The sequence below is a fragment of the Gobio gobio genome, assembly GCF_949357685.1.
Source record: "Gobio gobio genome assembly, chromosome: 8".
Taxonomy (NCBI): domain Eukaryota; kingdom Metazoa; phylum Chordata; class Actinopteri; order Cypriniformes; family Gobionidae; genus Gobio; species Gobio gobio.
The window spans coordinates 16,665,188-16,686,776 of record NC_137114.1 but is presented as its reverse complement, the minus strand read 5'-3'; the positions used below and the strand labels follow the sequence as shown (position 1 = coordinate 16,686,776).

The 21,589-nt window shown below is 40.1% G+C and overlaps 1 protein-coding gene across 1 annotated transcript in view; it reads right to left on the bottom strand.

The window, feature by feature from the left end:
* The window catches only part of mtus2b (microtubule associated tumor suppressor candidate 2b), a gene marked incomplete at its 5' end in the record, with an annotated part of 86,277 nt that overhangs the window by 24,187 nt on the left and 40,501 nt on the right, over positions 1-21,589 (bottom strand). Inside the window, one exon of the mRNA XM_079823278.1 lies at positions 4,828-4,926. Within this exon, the coding sequence (XP_079679404.1) occupies positions 4,828-4,926 (99 nt within the window). The remainder of the gene's footprint in view (positions 1-4,827; positions 4,927-21,589) is intronic.

Here is a 21,589-nt window from a genome sequence, read left to right as displayed (position 1 = left end):
TCGGCCCAGTGGAAGTGGATCTGTTCGCGTCTCGAGAGACATCCCACTGCCCTCTGTGGTTTTCTCTCAAGTACAGACGTGGCTGCTGCGTCTATGCATTTCCCCCGTTCACTCTGCTCCCGGGAGTCTTGGAGCGGGTCCGCCAAGAAGTGATCAGCCTACTTTTACTGTAATAGCACCCTGCTGGCCGACCCAGGTATGGTTCTCGAACATCGTAGCACAGCTAGCAGGACTCCCGTCTCAGGCAGGGGGCACAATATTTCACCCCCGGCCAGAGCTGTGGAACCTTTGGGTCTGGCCCCTGAGGGGACCTGGTACCTAGAGGCGGGCCTATCGGCAGATGTAGTTGAGACCTTACTCAGCTCCAGGGCTCCTTCCACGAGGAGATTGTACAGCATGAAGTGGAATGTGTTTTCCACTTGGTGTAGAGAGCGTTAGGTGGAACCAGTCAACTGCCCAGTGGCTTCAGTGCTGGAGTTCGTCCAAGATCGTTTCTCCGCAGGTCTTACCCCATCCACACTTAAGGTGTACGTGGCTTCCATTGCAGCTTTCCACTTACCTGTAGGTGATGGGCCTCTGGGTAAGCACCATTTGGTTGTGTGTTTCCTCCATGGAGCTCGGAGGATGAGGACTGCGACTCGGTCCAGAGTGCCAACTTGGGATCCGGCAGTGGTTCTGGAAGGGTTGTCTGCGGCTCCCTTCGAACCGTGTCGGCTGAGGCAAAGAACCTGACCTTTTAAGGTGGCCTTTCTTCTTGCTATCACTTACTGAGGAGGGTGGAGGACCGGAGTCGGTTACGCCAACTTGCCTGGAGTTTGCCCCTGGCGGAGTTAAGGCCATCTTACTTCCGAGGCCGGGCTATGTGCCCAAGGTGCCATCGAATGTGGCACGGTCAGTGGTTCTTTAGGCCTTCCATCCTCCACCTCACGTGACGGCGGAAGAAAGGAGACTTCACCTGCTCTGCCCGGTCAGAGCAGAGTTCTGGAAAAAAGAGTTTATCTGGAGAAGTCTTCACAGTGGAGGAAGTCAGACCAGTTGTTGGTGGGCTTTGGCTCACCCAAGAAAGGGCTTCCTGCGTCAAAACAGACAATCAGTAAGTGGATTGTCCAGGCTATAGCCATGACTTATCAGGTGCGTAATTTGCCTTCAATGATAGCCGTGAGGGCTCATTCCAGAGACATGGCATCCTCTGTGGCCCTCCTTTCTGGAATCTCGCTTCCTCGCTGGCACTAGGGTGCTCGCGTCCTAAGTGTGCCTGGGTTCCAGCTTCACACTAGGTTGGGCGTGATTGTCGTGTGGCCTAGTGGGTATTCGTTCCCCAAAGTGTCGTTAGATGCAGTGCGAGTTCCCTCGAAAGGGAACGTCTCGGGTTACAACTGTAACCCTTGTTCCCTGAGAAGGGAACGAGACGCATGGAGCGTCTGCTTGATCGCTATGCTTAGGGAGCGTCCCCAAAGTGTCGTTAGATGCAGTGTCTCGTTCCCTTTTCAGGGAACAAGGGTTACAGTCGTAACCCGAGATGATTTCTTTCACCTGAATGCACAATATTTCCCATTTGCAAATTTGGTTCTGATCTTATTGGGTTTGCTGTGGAGGAAAAGATAGTGAGAAGAGAAGGCAGCAGAGGATTGGTACAGTAAAGAGGAGTGGAGTGGAGAGGAGAGTTGAGGATTGAACGGAAGAGAAGCGTGAAATGAGGAGAGAAGAGTGAAGAGGATAGGGGTGGAATGAACAAGAGATAAGAATAGTGGAGGAAAAAGAGGAGTGAATTGACCAAGAAAGAAGAGTGGAGAGGAATGGAGAGGAGAAGAGGGAAGAGGAGAATAGTGGAGAGGAGTAGAAGAGGAGAAGATTGGAGAGGATAGGAGAGGAGAGAAGAGAAGAGTGGTGAGAAGTGGAGTGGATTGGAGAGGAGAGGAGACTAGAGAGTGAAGAGTACAGGAGTGGATTGAACAAGAGAGAAGAGTGGAGAGGAGTGGATGGAATAGGAGTGGAGAGGGGAGAAGAGAAGAGGAGAGGATTAAACAAAAGAGGAGAAGCGTGGAGGAGAGGAGGAGAGGAGTGAACAGGAGAGAACAGGAGAGGAGTGATGTGAATTGGAGAAGAATGAAGGATGAAGCCTGAGTTCTTAACCAAACAGCTGAAGAGAAAGCTGCTCAGTCCCAACTATACTGCTTGCATAATTTGTCAGAAAACAGACAGTGACGCTGGTCCTCTTCAGAAACTGACAAATCAAGGCTACCCTTCCCTCCTATATGCTGTAACCAACAGAAAGGATGATGTCTCATACAGACTTGACAATGGGCTGAAACCTCAATGTGACTTTCTGAGGAGGAATACTTTGTGGCACACACAATGTTGTGCGAGGTACACAGATCGTAAAACTGTTGACCAGACGAGGAAAAAAGTTGAAAAGCCAGAAGTCAAGCTCTTTCATCCAGCTCATTTCAATTATTCCATGGTGACAATGCAGGCAGATCAGTAGAGCATGCGCAACCAGGGGGAATAGATCACTCATTTTGATCGCCACTTATGACAGACAGAATGCAGTTTGGGAAAAAGCAAACAAACTTGAAGATGAAGAGATACTACACAAGACTTGTGATCCTGATGGAAACAAGTGTTCTGATATGATTGCTGAGGTCTTCCGGTACCACAAGGAATGCATGACCAACTACCTGACAAAGTGTCTTCGTTCACAGGGAAGGACTAGTACTACCACGACACCATATGATGCTGCACTGAACCAACTCATATCTCGGATAGATGAGCCCTTTTTCAAAGACCCATATTCTTAGTTACAGCTTTGAGGGATGAATTCTGTAAATACTTGGAAAGCCATGGAGTTCAGAATGTTACCTCATACAGATGTCAGTCCTTGATTGCCCGCCTTAGAAGGCACAATGAAGTAGGTGGCAATTGTAAAATAATGGTTGTTCCACAGAAAAGATGTTCCAGCCTGAATGTTCCAGCAGAAATTAATGTTGGCTGCATGCTCTCAAATTTGAAGGAACTTTAAGGGTTACTTCAGTGATTTAGCATTAGGCTTTGTATCAGTAGAAACCCAGTAGTATATTCAAATTATGGTACTTTCCCCCCTCATATCCCCCTGAGACGAGAGAATTATGCATTTTATTTCTGGAAAAAATTCTCAGATGATGCAAATATCTGAGTTGACACCAGATGATACCATAGTCTCTTCCTACAACACTGCAAAGAGAATATGGAAGGACCTCCAGAACCAACGTAAGCAGATCCTGAAGGAAGCAAGAGAAGCCAGAACAGCTCAAGCCAGTGGAAGTCAGCAGATGCCTGGAAGTATGACTTAAGACCCGTCACTGCAGCTAGAGATATCATACCTGGACACATCCCGAAGAGTAAGCTCTAACCTGTATAACCACCTGGCATGGATGATAACAGATGCAACTCCACAGTTAGGTGAGGACGACCGGGTGAAAGTCAGTCCTAAGCAGCAAGAACAAGTTCTTGCCCAGGATGTCTGCCAAGCAGATGCCAAGATCACAACACTCTTCCATTGGAACAGGGTTATGTTGAAATTAAAAAGATGCCTAGGCCATGATGTTTAATAATGTGGACATTAACAACCATGTTAAATATCCAGTATATCCAGAGTAGCCTAAAATTCTATTGAGGTTCTGAGCTTGTTGATCGCCAAATAGTAGTGAAATCATCACAGATCCATTGATTTTGGTTGGATTTTTATAATTTTTTTCTGTGGAATGAGTATACTATTTGGTGAAAAGAATGGCATATTGACAGATGTCATAACTTGGGGGAATAGTTGATTGCCAATGAAGTAAATATGAAAATACTGGAAAAAAAGTGAGTAAACACCTATTTTTTGCATTAAATTGATGCAAAATCATCTAGAAATGTTTTTTAAGAGTTATTTTTTCAGTGGATGTTGTCAGCACATGTGTTCTGTGTACCTGGAATGCATTTATTAACAGCCTAACCAACCCACTGAGGATGTGAGGAAAAAAGTCATTTTTCAAATTTTTCAGATAAAAAATAAAGGGTGCATACACTAAAATGGCCACAATTTTTTTTTCGCGATATTTACGGCAGAGCAGACCCTCCAATTATTGGTTCTTAGGGTCAACGTTAACAGAAAAAACACAAATAAAAAGTATGGCAGACCATGTCAGGTTCAACCCATTTTTGAGACTTTGGCTCCCCGACTACTAACAGTTGACTGTGGAATATTTAGTAGTGAGGAAATTTCACAAATGGACTTATTGCACAGGCAGCAACCTATCACAGTACCACGCTTGAGTTCACTGAGCTCCTGAGAGCGTTTGTAGAAGTGTCTGCTATTCTATTCATCAGGGAATCCTGAAAAAAAATGATCACAGTTTCCACAAAAATATGAAGCACAACCGTTTTCAACACTGATAATTTGAAATCATAATTTTAGAGTGATTTCTGAAGGATCATGTGACACTGAAGAAGTAATGATGCTGAAAATTCAGCTTTACCATCCCAGGAATAAATTACAATTTACAATATATTAAAACAGAAATTAAATATTCCACACTATTAGGGAATACAGAAAAAAACGTTTTACTCAATGAAATTATGAATCTTGTTTTTAAGACCTACGGTGTCAATATTTATCCTCCATTAGTCTGGAAGCATTAGTGAGGGAATTACTCGCCGGTTTCCTAATGGAAGTCTTTAGCCTTCCCAGCGTTGCTATGACAACCACTAGTAGCCAGTTAATGAGGGATGGGAAATGACAGTGGGAGGAGCGGCAGCGGCAGGCGAGCAGAAGAAAAAGACATCACACACTCACGAGACACTCACCGGGGGACTGAGGCTTGGGAGAGACCACTGCAAACCTCTTCGGGGACGACACAATGGGACGGCTGATTTCTCCATCCCTTTGAAACTCCTTTCTAGAGGCTGTAGAGAAACAAAAAATGTATATGATACATTTATATTTACATTTATATGAGCTGCTGTTGTCAATGAGAACTATCATTCTAGTCCAAAACTCACAGCTACATATTTGAATCAGAACTGTAGCTTTATATAAGGATAAAGTAAATGCTTAAAGTGTCCACTAGCTGGAGCCCTCGGCCCGCTGATGTTGGATACTGACACTGCAGTGATCACTATGATGCAATGCATACTTCAGCCACTAAAGGGCCCTTCAAGAATACTTTCATACATATATATATTTAGGGGCCAAGCACCGAAGGTGCGAAGGCACCTATTGAAACCGTTCCCGTTCTTATTATTAGGGGCCAAGCACCGAAGGTGCGAAGGCACCTATTGAAACCGTTCCCGTTCCTATTATTAGGGGCCAAGCACCGAAGGTGCGAAGGCACCTATTGAAACCGTTCCCGTTCCTATTATTATTATTAGGGGCCAAGCACCGAAGGTGCGAAGGCACCTATTGAAACCGTTCCCGTTCCTATTATTATTATTATTCATCTTCTTCTTCTTCTTCTTCCGCCACGAAGTCTATGGCAGCCCATAGAACCGTATGGTAAAAAGTTATGAAATTTGGCACACTAATAGAGGACAGTCTGAAATGTCACCATAGCAAATTTTGAGTCTCTAACTCAATCCCTCTAGCGCCACCATCAGTCCAAAATTAGACTCATGTTTATGCTAATAACTTTTGAACCATAAGGGCTAGAAACGAAATTCTTTTTTCCTCTGATTCCTTGGCTCAAGACAATTCGATTGCACCCTATGACGTCATTTTCCGTCATAATAATTTTCCCGCCATTTTTAATTAACCGAAAAACCTACTTTTGCGAACTCGTCCTAGACGGTTCATCCGATTTGCACGAAAATTGAACCAGATCATCTTCAGACCATGCTGACAAAAAATCTTGCAAATCAAGTTGATTCGTCAAATCATTTGCGAAAAACGCGCAAACAAATTTTACGTAGCGGTTGCAAAAGCACTCTTAAGGCAATATCTCCGCAACGCTTTATCGTATTCAAACCAAACTTGGTACATGTCATCACAAGCATGACTTGAGGCTACATGCAGTGTTTCGGCGCAGCGCCACCTACTGGTCCGGAGATACAAAAAATGGCTGTTTTTGCTTATACCATTTGAACCGTTTGTCCAAAAATCATAAAAGTAGTCTCGTTAGATTCAGGACGGCATGCCGAGTCGTCTGATATTCAATTTTACCATATCGGCCATTTTGGCTGTCGGCCATTTTGAATTATGTGCTAAAATGCTATATTTTACAAATGCATTAGTGTATTGTTACTAAACTCGGTATGTGACTTCCACTCCATGCCCTGAAGGTACTCAAAAAGTTTTGGGGCAGTGCCACCTTGTGGTCAAAAGTTATAACAAACTTGACAAAAATGCTAATAACTTTTGATTTAATTAGTTTAGTATAATGAAACTGGTCATAATACATTCATTGGCTCATGCCGATTCAATTGCATCCTATGACGTCATTTTCGGTCATGATAATTTCCCCGCCATATTTAATTTTCCAAAAAACCTACTTTTGCGAACTCGTCCTAGACGGTTTGTCCGATTTGCACGAAAATTGAACCAGATCATCTTCAGACCATGCTGACAAAAAATCTTGCAAATCAAGTTGATTCGTCAAATCATTTGCGATAAACGCGCAAACAAATTTTACGTAGCGGTTGCAAAAACACACTTAAGGCAATATCTCCGCAACGCTTTATCGTATTCAAACCAAACTTGGTACATGTCATCACAAGCATGACTTGAGGCAACATAAAGCGTTTCGGCGCAGCGCCACCTACTGGTCCGGAGATACGAAAAATGGCTATTTTTGCTTATAACTTCTGAACTGTTTGTCCAAAAATCATAAAAGTGGTCTCGTTACATTCAGGACGGCATGCCGAGTCGTCTGATATTCAATTTTACCATATCGGCCATTTTGGCTGTCGGCCATTTTGAATTTTGTCAAAAAATGCTATATTTTACAAATGCATTAGTATATTGTTACTAAACTCGGTATGTGACTTCCATGCTATGCCCTGAAGGTACTCAAAAAGTTTTAGGGCAGTGCCACCTTGTGGTCAAAAGATATAACAAACTTGACAAAAATGCTAATAACTTTTGATTAAATTAGCCTAGTATATTGAAACTGGTCATAATACATTTATTGGCTCATGCCGAGAACATAGATACTAATTTTGCCATATTTGGTCAAACATCCTGTCCTCAATGTTCTTATTTGATCAAAACCTACTTTTTCAAACTCATCCTAGACCGTTTATCCAATTTCCACCAAAATCGAATCGTATCATCTTCAGACTATGTCAACAAAAAGTTAGGGATTTTGCATCAATAGATGAAACCGTTTTTGTAAACCGCAGTGACGAAGTTGAGCCATGATGCCAAAATGACTCTTGAGGCTGTATCTCTGCAATGCTTTGACATATTGGCATCAAACTTTGCATGTGTCATTGTTCCCTTATTCTGACTACACCACATCAATTTCGTAACTGTGCCACCTATTGGTCAAAAGTGATAAACCATTAACTTATATTATCAGTGACTCTATATATGATATTTCAGCCATTTTGCCTAATCTTCTTAAACTGTATAATTGTTAATTGTTGCAGTTGGTCTGACACTCTCAGACTACAATGCATTTTTCAGCCTTTTGCCTAAAATCATCTTAAAACGTGATTAATTGCTCATTGCTCCAGTTGATCTGACACTGCCAGCCATTTTGGCATGTCTTTTCTTCTTCTTTGCGCTTGGCCCCGGTATTGCTGCTTGCAGCTATATTTATTAGGGGCCAAGCACCGAAGGTGCGAAGGCACCTATTGAAACCGTTCCCGTTCTTATTATTATTATTCATCTTCTTCTTCTTCTTCTTCTTCTTCTTCTTCTTCTTCCGCCACGAAGTCTATGGCAGCCCATAGAACCGTATGGTAAAAAGTTGTGAAATTTGGCACACTAATAGAGGACAGTCTGAAATGTCACCGTAGCAAATTTGGAGTCTCAAACTCAATCCCTCTAGCGCCACCATCAGTCCAAAATTTGACTCATGTTTATGCTAATAACTTTTGAACCATAAGGGCTAGAAACAAAATTCTTTTTTCCTCTGATTCCTTGGCTCAAGACGATTCGATTGCACCCTATGACGTCATTTTCCGTCATAAAAATTTTCCCGCCATTTTGATTTTTCCGAAAAACCTACTTTTACGAACTCGTCCTAGACGGTTCATCTGATTTGCACGAAAATTGAACCAGATCATCTTCAGACCATGCTGACAAAAAATCTTGCAAATCAAGTTGATTCGTCAAATCATTTGCGATAAAAGCGCAAACAAATTTTACGTAAAGGTTGCAAAAACACTCTTAAGGCAATATCTCCGCAACGCTTTATCGTATTCAAACCAAACTTGGTACATGTCATCACAAGCATGACTTGAGGCAACATACAGCGTTTCGGCGCAGCGCCACCTACTGGTCCGGAGATACGAAAAATTGCTATTTTTGCTTATAACTTCTGAACTGTTTGTCCAAAAATCATAAAAGTGGTCTCGTTACATTCAGGACGGCATGCCGAGTCGTCTGATATTCAATTTTACCATATCGGCCATTTTGGCTGTCGGCCATTTTGAATTTTGTCAAAAAATGCTATATTTTACAAATGCATTAGTATATTGTTACTAAACTCTGTATGTGACTTCCTTGCTATGCCCTGAAGGTACTCAAAAAGTTTTAGGGCAGTGCCACCTTGTGGTCAAAAGATATAACAAACTTGACAAAAATGCTAATAACTTTTGATTAAATTAGCCTAGTATATTGAAACTGGTCATAATAGAGTCATTGGCTCATGCCGATTCAATTGCAACCTATGATGTCATTTTCGGTCATGATAATTTCCCCGCCATTTTTAATTTTCAAAAAAACCTACTTTTACGAACTCGTCCTAGACGGTTTGTCCAATTTGCACGAAAATTGAACCAGATCATCTTCAGACCATGCTGACAAAAAATCTTGCAAATCAAGTTGATTTGTCAAATCGTTTTCGATAAACGCGCACACAAATTTTGCGTAGCGGTTGCAAAAAAACTCATAAGCCTATATCTCCACAACGCTTTATCGTATTGAAACCAATCTTGGTATATGTCATCACAAGCATGACCTGAAGCAACATGCAGCGTTTCGGCGCAGCGCCACCTACTGGTCCGGAGATACAAAGAATGGATATTTTTGCTTTTATCATTTTTTTAACCGTTTGTCCAAAAATCATAAAAGTTGTCTCGTTAGATTCAGGACTGCATGCCGAGTCGTCTGATATTTAATTTTACCATATCGGCCATTTTGGCTGTCGGCCATTTTGAATTATGTGCTAAAATACAAACGCATTAGTCTATCGTTATGAAATGTGGTATGTCTTCCGCACCATGCTTTGAAGGTACTCAAAAAGTTTTGGGGCAGTGCCACCTTGTGGTCAAAGGTTATAACAAAATTTACAAAAATGCTAATAACTTTGGATTAAATTAGCCTAGTTTAATGACACTGGTCATAATACATTTATTGGCTCATGCCGTGAACATAGATACTAATTTTGCCATATTTGGTCAAACATCCTGTCCTCAATGTTCTTATTTGATCAAAATCTACATTTTCAAACTCATCCTAGACCGTTTGTCCGATTTCCACCAAAATCGAATCGTATCATCTTCAGACTGTGTCAACAAAAAGTTAGGGATTTTGCATCAATAGATGAAACCGTTTTTGTAAACTGCAGCGACGAATTTGAGGCATGATGCCAAAATGACTCTTGAGGCTGTATCTCTGCAATGCTTTGACATATTGGTATCAAACTTTGCATGTGTCATTGTTCTCTTATTCTGACCACACCATATCAATTTCGTAACTGCGCCAACTATTGGTCAAAAGTGATAAACCATTAACTTATATTATCAGTGACTCTATATATGATATTTCAGCCATTTTGCCTAATTTTCTTAAACTGTATAATTGTTCATTGTTGCAGTTGGTCTGACACTCTCAGACTACAATGCATTTTTCAGCCTTTTGCCTAAAATCATCTTAAAACGTGATTAATTGCTCATTGCTCCAGTTGATCTGCCGCTGCCAGCCATTTTGGCATGTCTTGTCTTCTTCTTTGCGCTTGGCCCCGGTATTGCTGCTTGCAGCTATATTTAGGGGCCAAGCACCGAAGGTGCGAAGGCACCTATTGAAACCGTTCCCGTTCTTATTATTATTATTCATCTTCTTCTTCTTCTTCTTCTTCTTCTTCCGCCACGAAGTCTATGGCAGCCCATAGAACCGTATGGTAAAAAGTTGTGAAATTTGGCACACTAATAGAGGACAGTCTGAAATATCACAGTAGCAAATTTGGAGTCTCAAACTCAATCCCTCTAGCGCCACCATCAGTCCAAAATTTGACTCATGTTTATGCTAATAACTTTTGAACCATAAGGGCTAGAAACAAAATTATTTTTTCCTCTGATTCCTTGGCTCAAGACGATTCGATTGCATCCTATGACGTCATTTTCCGTCATAAAAATTTTCCCGCCATTTTTAATTTTCCGAAAAACCTACTTTTACGAACTCGTCCTAGACGGTTCATCCGATTTGCACGAAAATTGAACCAAATCATCTTCAGACCATGCTGACAAAAAATCTTGCAAATCAAGTTGATTCGTCAAATCATTTGCGATAAACGTGCAAACAAATTTTACGTAGCGGTTGCAAAAACACACTTAAGGCAATATCTCCACAACACTTTATCGTATTCAAACCAAACTTGGTACATGTCATCACAAGCATGACTTGAGGCAACATGCAGCGTTTCGGCGCAGCGCCACCTACTGGTCCGGAGATACGAAAAATTGCTATTTTTGCTTATAACTTCTGAACTGTTTGTCCAAAAATCATAAAAGTGGTCTCGTTACATTCAGGACGGCATGCCGAGTCGTCTGATATTCAATTTTACGATATTCGCCATTTTGGCTGTCGGCCATTTTGAATTTTGTCAAAAAATGCTATATTTTACAAATGCATTAGTATATTGTTACTAAACTCGGTATGTGACTTCCATGCTATGCCCTGAAGGTACTCAAAAAGTTTTAGGGCAGTGCCACCTTGTGGTCAAAAGATATAACAAACTTTACAAAAATGCTAATAACTTTTGATTAAATTAGCCTAGTATATTGAAACTGGTCATAATAGAGTCATTGGCTCATGCCGATTCAATTGCAACCTATGATGTCATTTTCGGTCATGATAATTTCCACGCCATTTTTAATTTTCCAAAAAACCTACTTTTGCGAACTCGTCCTAGACGGTTTGTCCGATTTGCACAGAAATTGAACCATATCATCTTCAGACCATGCTGACAAAAAATCTTGCAAATCAAGTTGATTTGTCAAATCGTTTTCGATAAACGCGCACACAAATTTTGCGTAGCGGTTGCAAAAACACTCATAAGCCTATATCTCCACAACGCTTTATCGTATTCAAACCAATCTTGGTATATGTCATCACAAGCATGACCTGAAGCAACATGCAGCGTTTCGGCGCAGCGCCACCTACTGGTCCGGAGATACAAAAAATGGCTATTTTTGCTTATAACTTTTGAACTGTTTGTCCAAAAATCATGTCTTCCGCACCATGCTTTGAAGGTACTCAAAATGTTTTGGGGCAGTGCCACCTTGTGGTCAGAGGTTATAACAAAATTTACAAACATGCTAATAACTTTTGATTAAATTAGCCTAGTTTAATGAAACTGGTCATAATACAGTCATTGGCTCATGCCGAGAACAGAGATACTAATTTTTCCATATTTGGTCAAACATCCTGTCCTCAATGTTCTTATTTGATCAAAACCTACTTTTTCAAACTCATCCTAGACCGTTTGTCCAATTTCCACCAAAATCGAATCGTATCATCTTCAGACTGTGTCAACAAAAAGTTAGGGATTTTGCATCAATAGATGAAACCGTTTTTGTAAACCGCAGCGACGAAGTTGAGCCATTATGCCAAAATGACTCTTGAGGCTGTATCTCTGCAATGCTTTGACATATTGGCATCAAACTTTGCATGTGTCATTGTTCGCTTATTCTGACCACACCACATCAATTTCGTATCAGTGCCACCTATTGGTCAAAAGTGATAAACCATTAACTTATATTATCAGTGACTCAATATATGATATTTCAGCCATTTTGCCTAATCTTCTTAAACTGTATAATTGTTAATTGTTGCAGTTGGTCTGACACTCTCAGACTACAATGCATTTTTCAGCCTTTTGCCTAAAATCATATTAAAATGTGATTAATTGCTGATAATGTGAATAATCTGACACTGCCAGCCATTTTGGCATGTCTTGTCTTCTTCTTTGCGCTTGGCCCCGGTATTGCTGCTTGCAGCTATATTTATTCATCTTCTTCTTCTTCTTCTTCCGCCACGAAGTCTATGGCAGCCCATAGAACCGTATGGTAAAAAGTTATGAAATTTGGCACACTAATAGAGGACAGTCTGAAATGTCACCATAGCAAATTTTGAGTCTCTAACTCAATCCCTCTAGCGCCACCATCAGTCCAAAATTAGACTCATGTTTATGCTAATAACTTTTGAACCATAAGGGCTAGAAACGAAATTCTTTTTTCCTCTGATTCCTTGGCTCAAGACAATTCGATTGCACCCTATGACGTCATTTTCCGTCATAATAATTTTCCCGCCATTTTTAATTAACCGAAAAACCTACTTTTGCGAACTCGTCCTAGACGGTTCATCCGATTTGCACGAAAATTGAACCAGATCATCTTCAGACCATGCTGACAAAAAATCTTGCAAATCAAGTTGATTCGTCAAATCATTTGCGATAAACGCGCAAACAAATTTTACGTAGCGGTTGCAAAAGCACTCTTAAGGCAATATCTCCGCAATGCTTTATCGTATTCAAACCAAACTTGGTACATGTCATCACAAGCATGACTTGAGGCAACACACAGCGTTTCGGCGCAGCGCCACCTACTGGTCCGGAGATACGAAAAATTGCTATTTTTGCTTATAACTTCTGAACTGTTTGTCCAAAAATCATAAAAGTGGTCTCGTTACATTCAGGACGGCATGCCGAATCGTCTGATATTCAATTTTACGATATCGGCCATTTTGGCTGTCGGCCATTTTGAATTTTGTCAAAAAATGCTATATTTTACAAATGCATTAGTGTATTGTTACTAAACTCGGTATGTTACTTCCATGCTATGCCCTGAAGGTACTCAAAAAGTTTTAGGACAGTGCCACCTTGTGGTCAAAAGATATAACAAACTTGACAAAAATGCTAATAACTTTTGATTAAATTAGCCTAGTTTATTGAAACTGGTCATAATAGAGTCATTGGCTCATGCCGATTCAATTGCAACCTATGAAGTCATTTTTGGTCATGATAATTTCCCCGCCATTTTTAATTTTCCAAAAAACCTACTTTTGCGAACTCGTCCTAGACGGTTTGTCCGATTTGCACAGAAATTGAACCAGATCATCTTCAGACCATGCTGACAAAAAATCTTGCAAATCAAGTTGATTTGTCAAATCGTTTTCGATAAACGCGCACACAAATTTTGCGTAGCGGTTGCAAAAACACTCATAAGCCTATATCTCCACAACGCTTTATCGTATTCAAACCAATCTTGGTATATGTCATCACAAGCATGACCTGAAGCAACATGCAGCGTTTCGGCGCAGCGCCACCTACTGGTCCGGAGATACAAAAAATGGCTATTTTTGCTTATAACTTTTGAACTGTTTGTCCAAAAATCATGTCTTCCGCACCATGCTTTGAAGGTACTCAAAACGTTTTGGGGCAGTGCCACCTTGTGGTCAGAGGTTATAACAAAATTTACAAACATGCTAATAACTTTTGATTAAATTAGCCTAGTTTAATGAAACTGGTCATAATACAGTCATTGGCTCATGCCGAGAACATAGATACTAATTTTGCCATATTTGGTCAAACATCCTGTCCTCAATGTTCTTATTTGATCAAAACCTACTTTTTCAAACTCATCCTAGACCGTTTGTCCAATTTCCACCAAAATCGAATCGTATCATCTTCAGACTGTGTCAACAAAAAGTTAGGGATTTTGCATCAATAGATGAAACCGTTTTTGTAAACCGCAACGACGAAGTTGAGCCATTATGCCAAAATGACTCTTGAGGCTGTATCTCTGCAATGCTTTGACATATTGGCATCAAACTTTGCATGTGTCATTGTTCCCTTATTCTGACCACACCACATCAATTTCGTATCTGTGCCAGCTATTGGTCAAAAGTGATAAACCATTAACTTACATTATCAGTGACTCAATATATGATATTTCAGCCATTTTGCCTAATCTTCTTAAACTGTATAATTGTTAATTGTTGCAGTTGGTCTGACACTCTCAGACTACAATGCATTTTCAGCCTTTTGCCTAAAATCATCTTAAAACGTGATTAATTGCTCATTGCTCCAGTTGATCTGACACTGCCAGCCATTTTGGCATGTCTTGTCTTCTTCTTTGCGCTTGGCCCCGGTATTGCTGCTTGCAGCTATATTTCATCTTCTTCTTCTTCTTCTTCCGCCACGAAGTCTATGGCAGCCCATAGAACCGTATGGTAAAAAGTTATGAAATTTGGCACACTAATAGAGGACAGTCTGAAATGTCACCATAGCAAATTTTGAGTCTCTAACTCAATCCCTCTAGCGCCACCATCAGTCCAAAATTAGACTCATGTTTATGCTAATAACTTTTGAACCATAAGGGCTAGAAACGAAATTCTTTTTTCCTCTGATTCCTTGGCTCAAGACAATTCGATTGCACCCTATGACGTCATTTTCCGTCATAATAATTTTCCCGCCATTTTTAATTAACCGAAAAACCTACTTTTGCGAACTCGTCCTAGACGGTTCATCCGATTTGCACGAAAATTGAACCAGATCATCTTCAGACCATGCTGACAAAAAATCTTGCAAATCAAGTTGATTCGTCAAATCATTTGCGAAAAACGCGCAAACAAATTTTACGTAGCGGTTGCAAAAGCACTCTTAAGGCAATATCTCCGCAACGCTTTATCGTATTCAAACCAAACTTGGTACATGTCATCACAAGCATGACTTGAGGCTACATGCAGTGTTTCGGTGCAGCGCCACCTACTGGTCCGGAGATACAAAAAATGGCTGTTTTTGCTTATACCATTTGAACCGTTTGTCCAAAAATCATAAAAGTAGTCTCGTTAGATTCAGGACGGCATGCCGAGTCGTCTGATATTCAATTTTACCATATCGGCCATTTTGGCTGTCGGCCATTTTGAATTATGTGCTAAAATGCTATATTTTACAAATGCATTAGTGTATTGTTACTAAACTCGGTATGTGACTTCCACTCCATGCCCTGAAGGTACTCAAAAAGTTTTGGGGCAGTGCCACCTTGTGGTCAAAAGTTATAACAAACTTGACAAAAATGCTAATAACTTTTGATTTAATTAGTTTAGTATAATGAAACTGGTCATAATACATTCATTGGCTCATGCCGATTCAATTGCATCCTATGACGTCATTTTCGGTCATGATAATTTCCCCGCCATATTTAATTTTCCAAAAAACCTACTTTTGCGAACTCGTCCTAGACGGTTTGTCCGATTTGCACGAAAATTGAACCAGATCATCTTCAGACCATGCTGACAAAAAATCTTGCAAATCAAGTTGATTCGTCAAATCATTTGCGATAAACGCGCAAACAAATTTTACGTAGCGGTTGCAAAAACACACTTAAGGCAATATCTCCGCAACGCTTTATCGTATTCAAACCAAACTTGGTACATGTCATCACAAGCATGACTTGAGGCAACATAAAGCGTTTCGGCGCAGCGCCACCTACTGGTCCGGAGATACGAAAAATGGCTATTTTTGCTTATAACTTCTGAACTGTTTGTCCAAAAATCATAAAAGTGGTCTCGTTACATTCAGGACGGCATGCCGAGTCGTCTGATATTCAATTTTACCATATCGGCCATTTTGGCTGTCGGCCATTTTGAATTTTGTCAAAAAATGCTATATTTTACAAATGCATTAGTATATTGTTACTAAACTCGGTATGTGACTTCCATGCTATGCCCTGAAGGTACTCAAAAAGTTTTAGGGCAGTGCCACCTTGTGGTCAAAAGATATAACAAACTTGACAAAAATGCTAATAACTTTTGATTAAATTAGCCTAGTATATTGAAACTGGTCATAATACATTTATTGGCTCATGCCGAGAACATAGATACTAATTTTGCCATATTTGGTCAAACATCCTGTCCTCAATGTTCTTATTTGATCAAAACCTACTTTTTCAAACTCATCCTAGACCGTTTATCCAATTTCCACCAAAATCGAATCGTATCATCTTCAGACTATGTCAACAAAAAGTTAGGGATTTTGCATCAATAGATGAAACCGTTTTTGTAAACCGCAGTGACGAAGTTGAGCCATGATGCCAAAATGACTCTTGAGGCTGTATCTCTGCAATGCTTTGACATATTGGCATCAAACTTTGCATGTGTCATTGTTCCCTTATTCTGACTACACCACATCAATTTCGTAACTGTGCCACCTATTGGTCAAAAGTGATAAACCATTAACTTATATTATCAGTGACTCTATATATGATATTTCAGCCATTTTGCCTAATCTTCTTAAACTGTATAATTGTTAATTGTTGCAGTTGGTCTGACACTCTCAGACTACAATGCATTTTTCAGCCTTTTGCCTAAAATCATCTTAAAACGTGATTAATTGCTCATTGCTCCAGTTGATCTGACACTGCCAGCCATTTTGGCATGTCTTGTCTTCTTCTTTGCGCTTGGCCCCGGTATTGCTGCTTGCAGCTATATTTATTATTCATCTTCTTCTTCTTCTTCTTCTTCTTCTTCTTCTTCCGCCACGAAGTCTATGGCAGCCCATAGAACCGTATGGTAAAAAGTTGTGAAATTTGGCACACTAATAGAGGACAGTCTGAAATGTCACCGTAGCAAATTTGGAGTCTCAAACTCAATCCCTCTAGCGCCACCATCAGTCCAAAATTTGACTCATGTTTATGCTAATAACTTTTGAACCATAAGGGCTAGAAACAAAATTCTTTTTTCCTCTGATTCCTTGGCTCAAGACGATTCCATTGCACCCTATGACGTCATTTTCCGTCATAAAAATTTTCCCGCCATTTTGAATTTTCCGAAAAACCTACTTTTACGAACTCGTCCTAGACGGTTCATCCGATTTGCACGAAAATTGAACCAGATCATCTTCAGACCATGCTGACAAAAAATCTTGCAAATCAAGTTGATTCGTCAAATCGTTTTTGATAAAAGTGCATACAAATTTTACGTAGCGGTTGCAAAAACACTCATAAGGCTATATCTCCACAATGCTTTATCGTGTTCAATCCAAACTTGGTACATGTCATCACAAGCATGACTTGAGGCAACATGCAGTGTTTCGGCGCAGCGCCACCTACTGGTCCGGAGATACAAAAAATGGCTGTTTTTGCTTATAACTTTTGAACTGTTTGTCCAAAAATCATAAAAGTTGTCTCGTTAGATTCAGGACGGTATTCAGAGTTGTCTGATATTCAATTTTACCATATCGGCCATTTTGGCTCTCGGCCATTTTGAATTATGTGCTAAAATACTATATTTTACAAACGCATTAGTCTATCGTTACGAAACTTGGTATGGGTCTTCCGCACCATGCTTTGAAGGTACTCAAAAAGTTTTGGGGCAGTGCCACCTTGTGGTCAGAGGTTATAACAAAATTAATAGACATGCTAATAACTTTTGATTAAATTAGCCTAGTTTAATGAAACTGGTCATAATACATTTATTGGCTCATGCCGAGAACATGGATACTAATTTTGCCATATTTGGTCAAACATCCTGTCCTCAATGTTCTTATTTGATCAAAACCTACTTTTTCAAACTCATCCTAGACCGTTTATCCAATTTCCACCAAAATCGAATCGTATCATCTTCAGACTGTGTCAACAAAAAGTTAGGGATTTTGCATCAATAGATGAAACCGTTTTTGTAAACCGCAGCGACGAAATTGAGCCATGATGCCAAAATTACTCTTGAGGCTGTATCTCTGCAATGCTTTGACATATTGGCATCAAACTTTGCATGTGTCATTGTTCCCTTATTCTGACCACAGCACATCAATTTCGTAACTGTGCCACCTATTGGTCAAAAGTGATAAACCATTAACTTATATTATCAGTGACTCTATATATGATGTTTCAGCCATTTTGCCTAATCTTCTTAAACTGTATAATTGTTAATTGTTGCAGTTGGTCTGACACTCTCAGACTACAATGCATTTTTCAGCCTTTTGCCTAAAATCATCTTAAAACGTGATTGATTGCTCATTGCTCCAGTTGATCTGACACTGCCAGCCATTTTGGCATGTCTTGTCTTCTTCTTTGCGCTTGGCCCCGGTATTGCTGCTTGCAGCTATATTTATTATTCATCTTCTTCTTCTTCCGCCACGAAGTCTATGGCAGCCCATAGAACCGTATGGTAAAAAGTTATGAAATTTGGCACACTAATAGAGGACAGTCTGAAATGTCACCATAGCAAATTTTGAGTCTCTAACTCAATCCCTCTAGCGCCACCATCAGTCCAAAATTAGACTCATGTTTATGCTAATAACTTTCGAACCATAAGGGCTAGAAACGAAATTCTTTTTTCCTCTGATTCCTTGGCTCAAGACATTTCGATTGCACCCTATGACGTCATTTTCCGTCATAATAATTTTCCCGCCATTTTTAATTAACCGAAAAACCTACTTTTGCGAACTCGTCCTAGACGGTTCATCCGATTTGCACGAAAATTGAACCAGATCATCTTCAGACCATGCTGACAAAAAATCTTGCAAATCAAGTTGATTCGTCAAATCATTTGCGATAAACGTGCAAACAAATTTTATGTAGCGGTTGCAAAAGCACTCTTAAGGCAATATCTCCGCAACGCTTTATCGTATTCAAACCAAACTTGGTACATGTCATCACAAGCATGACTTGAGGCAACATGCAGTGTTTCGGCGCAGCGCCACCTACTGGTCCGGAGATACAAAAAATGGCTGTTTTTGCTTATAACTTTTGAACCGTTTGTCCAAAAATCATAAAAGTGGTCTCGTTAGATTCAGGACGGCATGCCGAGTCGTCTGATATTCAATTTTACCATATCGCCCATTTTGGCTGTCGGCCATTTTGAATTATGTGCTAAAATGCTATATTTTACAAATGCATTAGTGTATTGTTACTAAACTCGGTATGTGACTTCCACTCCATGCCCTGAAGGTACTCAAAAAGTTTTGGGGCAGTGCCACCTTGTGGTCAAAAGTTATAACAAACTTGACAAAAATGCTAATAACTTTTGATTTAATTAGCTTAGTATAATGAAACTGGTCATAATACATTCATTGGCTCATGCCGATTCAATTGCATCCTATGACGTCATTTTCGGTTATGATAATTTCCCCGCCATATTTAATTTTCCAAAAAACCTACTTTTGCGAACTCGTCCTAGACGGTTTGTCCGATTTGCACGAAAATTGAACCAGATCATCTTCAGACCATGCTGACAAAAAATCTTGCAAATCAAGTTGATTCGTCAAATCGTTTTTGATAAACGTCCACACAAATTTTACGTAGCGGTTGCAAAAACACTCATAAGGCTATATCTCTACAATGCTTTATCGTATTCAATCCAAACTTGGTACATGTCATCACAAGCATGACTTGAGGCAACATGCAGTGTTTCGGCGCAGCGCCACCTACTGGTCCGGAGATACAAAAAATGGCTGTTTTTGCTTATAACTTTTGAACTGTTTGTCCAAAAATCATATCTTCCGCACCATGCTTTGAAGGTACTCAAAACGTTTTGGGGCAGTGCCACCTTGTGGTCAGAGGTTATAACAAAATTTACAAACATGCTAATAACTTTTGATTAAATTAGCCTAGTTTAATGAAACTGGTCATAATACAGTCATTGGCTCATGCCGAGAACAGAGATACTATTTTTTCCATATTTGGTCAAACATCCTGTCCTCAATGTTCTTATTTGATCAAAACCTACTTTTTCAAACTCATCCTAGACCGTTTGTCCAATTTCCACCAAAATCGAATCGTATCATCTTCAGACTGTGTCAACAAAAAGTTAGGGATTTTGCATCAATAGATGAAACCGTTTTTGTAAACCGCAGCGACGAAGTTGAGCCATGATGCCAAAATGACTCTTGAGGCTGTATCTCTGCAATGCTTTGACATATTGGCATCAAACTTTGCATGTGTCATTGTTCCCTTATTCTGACCACACCACATCAATTTCGTATCTGTGCCACCTATTGGTCAAAAGTGATAAACCATTAACTTACATTATCAGTGACTCAATATATGATATTTCAGCCATTTTGCCTAATCTTCTTAAACTGTATAATTGTTAATTGTTGCAGTTGGTCTGACACTCTCAGACTACAATGCATTTTCAGCCTTTTGCTTCAAATCATCTTAAAACGTGATTAATTGCTCATTGCTCCTGTTGATCTGACACTGCCAGCCATTTTGGCATGTCTTGTCTTCTTCTTTGCGCTTGGCCCCGGTATTGCTGCTTGCAGCTATATTTAGGGGCCAAGCACCGAAGGTGCGAAGGCACCTATTGAAACCGTTCCCGTTCCTATTATTATTATTATTCATCTTCTTCTTCTTCTTCTTCCGCCACGAAGTCTATGGCAGCCCATAGAACCGTATGGTAAAAAGTTATGAAATTTGGCACACTAATAGAGGACAGTCTGAAATGTCACCATAGCAAATTTTGAGTCTCTAACTCAATCCCTCTAGCGCCACCATCAGTCCAAAATTAGACTCATGTTTATGCTAATAACTTTTGAACTATAAGGGCTAGAAACAAAATTCTTTTTTCCTCTGATTCCTTGGCTCAAGACAATTCGATTGCACCCTATGACGTCATTTTCCGTCATAATAATTTTCCCGCCATTTTTAATTAACCGAAAAACCTACTTTTGCGAACTCGTCCTAGACGGTTCATCCGATTTGCACGAAAATTGAACCAGATCATCTTCAGACCATGCTGACAAAAAATCTTGCAAATCAAGTTGATTCGTCAAATCATTTGCGATAAACGCGCAAACAAATTTTACGTAGCGGTTGCAAAAGCACTCATAAGGCAATATCTCCGCAACGCTTTATCGTATTCAAACCAAACTTGGTACATATCATCACAAGCATGACTTGAGGCAACATGCAGTGTTTCGGCGCAGCGCCACCTACTGGTCTCGAGATACAAAAAATGGCTGTTTTTGCTTATAACTTTTGAACCGTTTGTCCAAAAATCATAAAAGTGGTCTCGTTAGATTCAGGACGGCATGCCGAGTCGTCTGATATTCAATTTTACCATATCGGCCATTTTGGCTGTCGGCCATTTTGAATTTTGTCAAAAAATGCTATATTTTACAAATGCATTAGTATATTGTTACTAAACTCGGTATGTGACTTCCTTTCTATGCCCTGAAGGTAC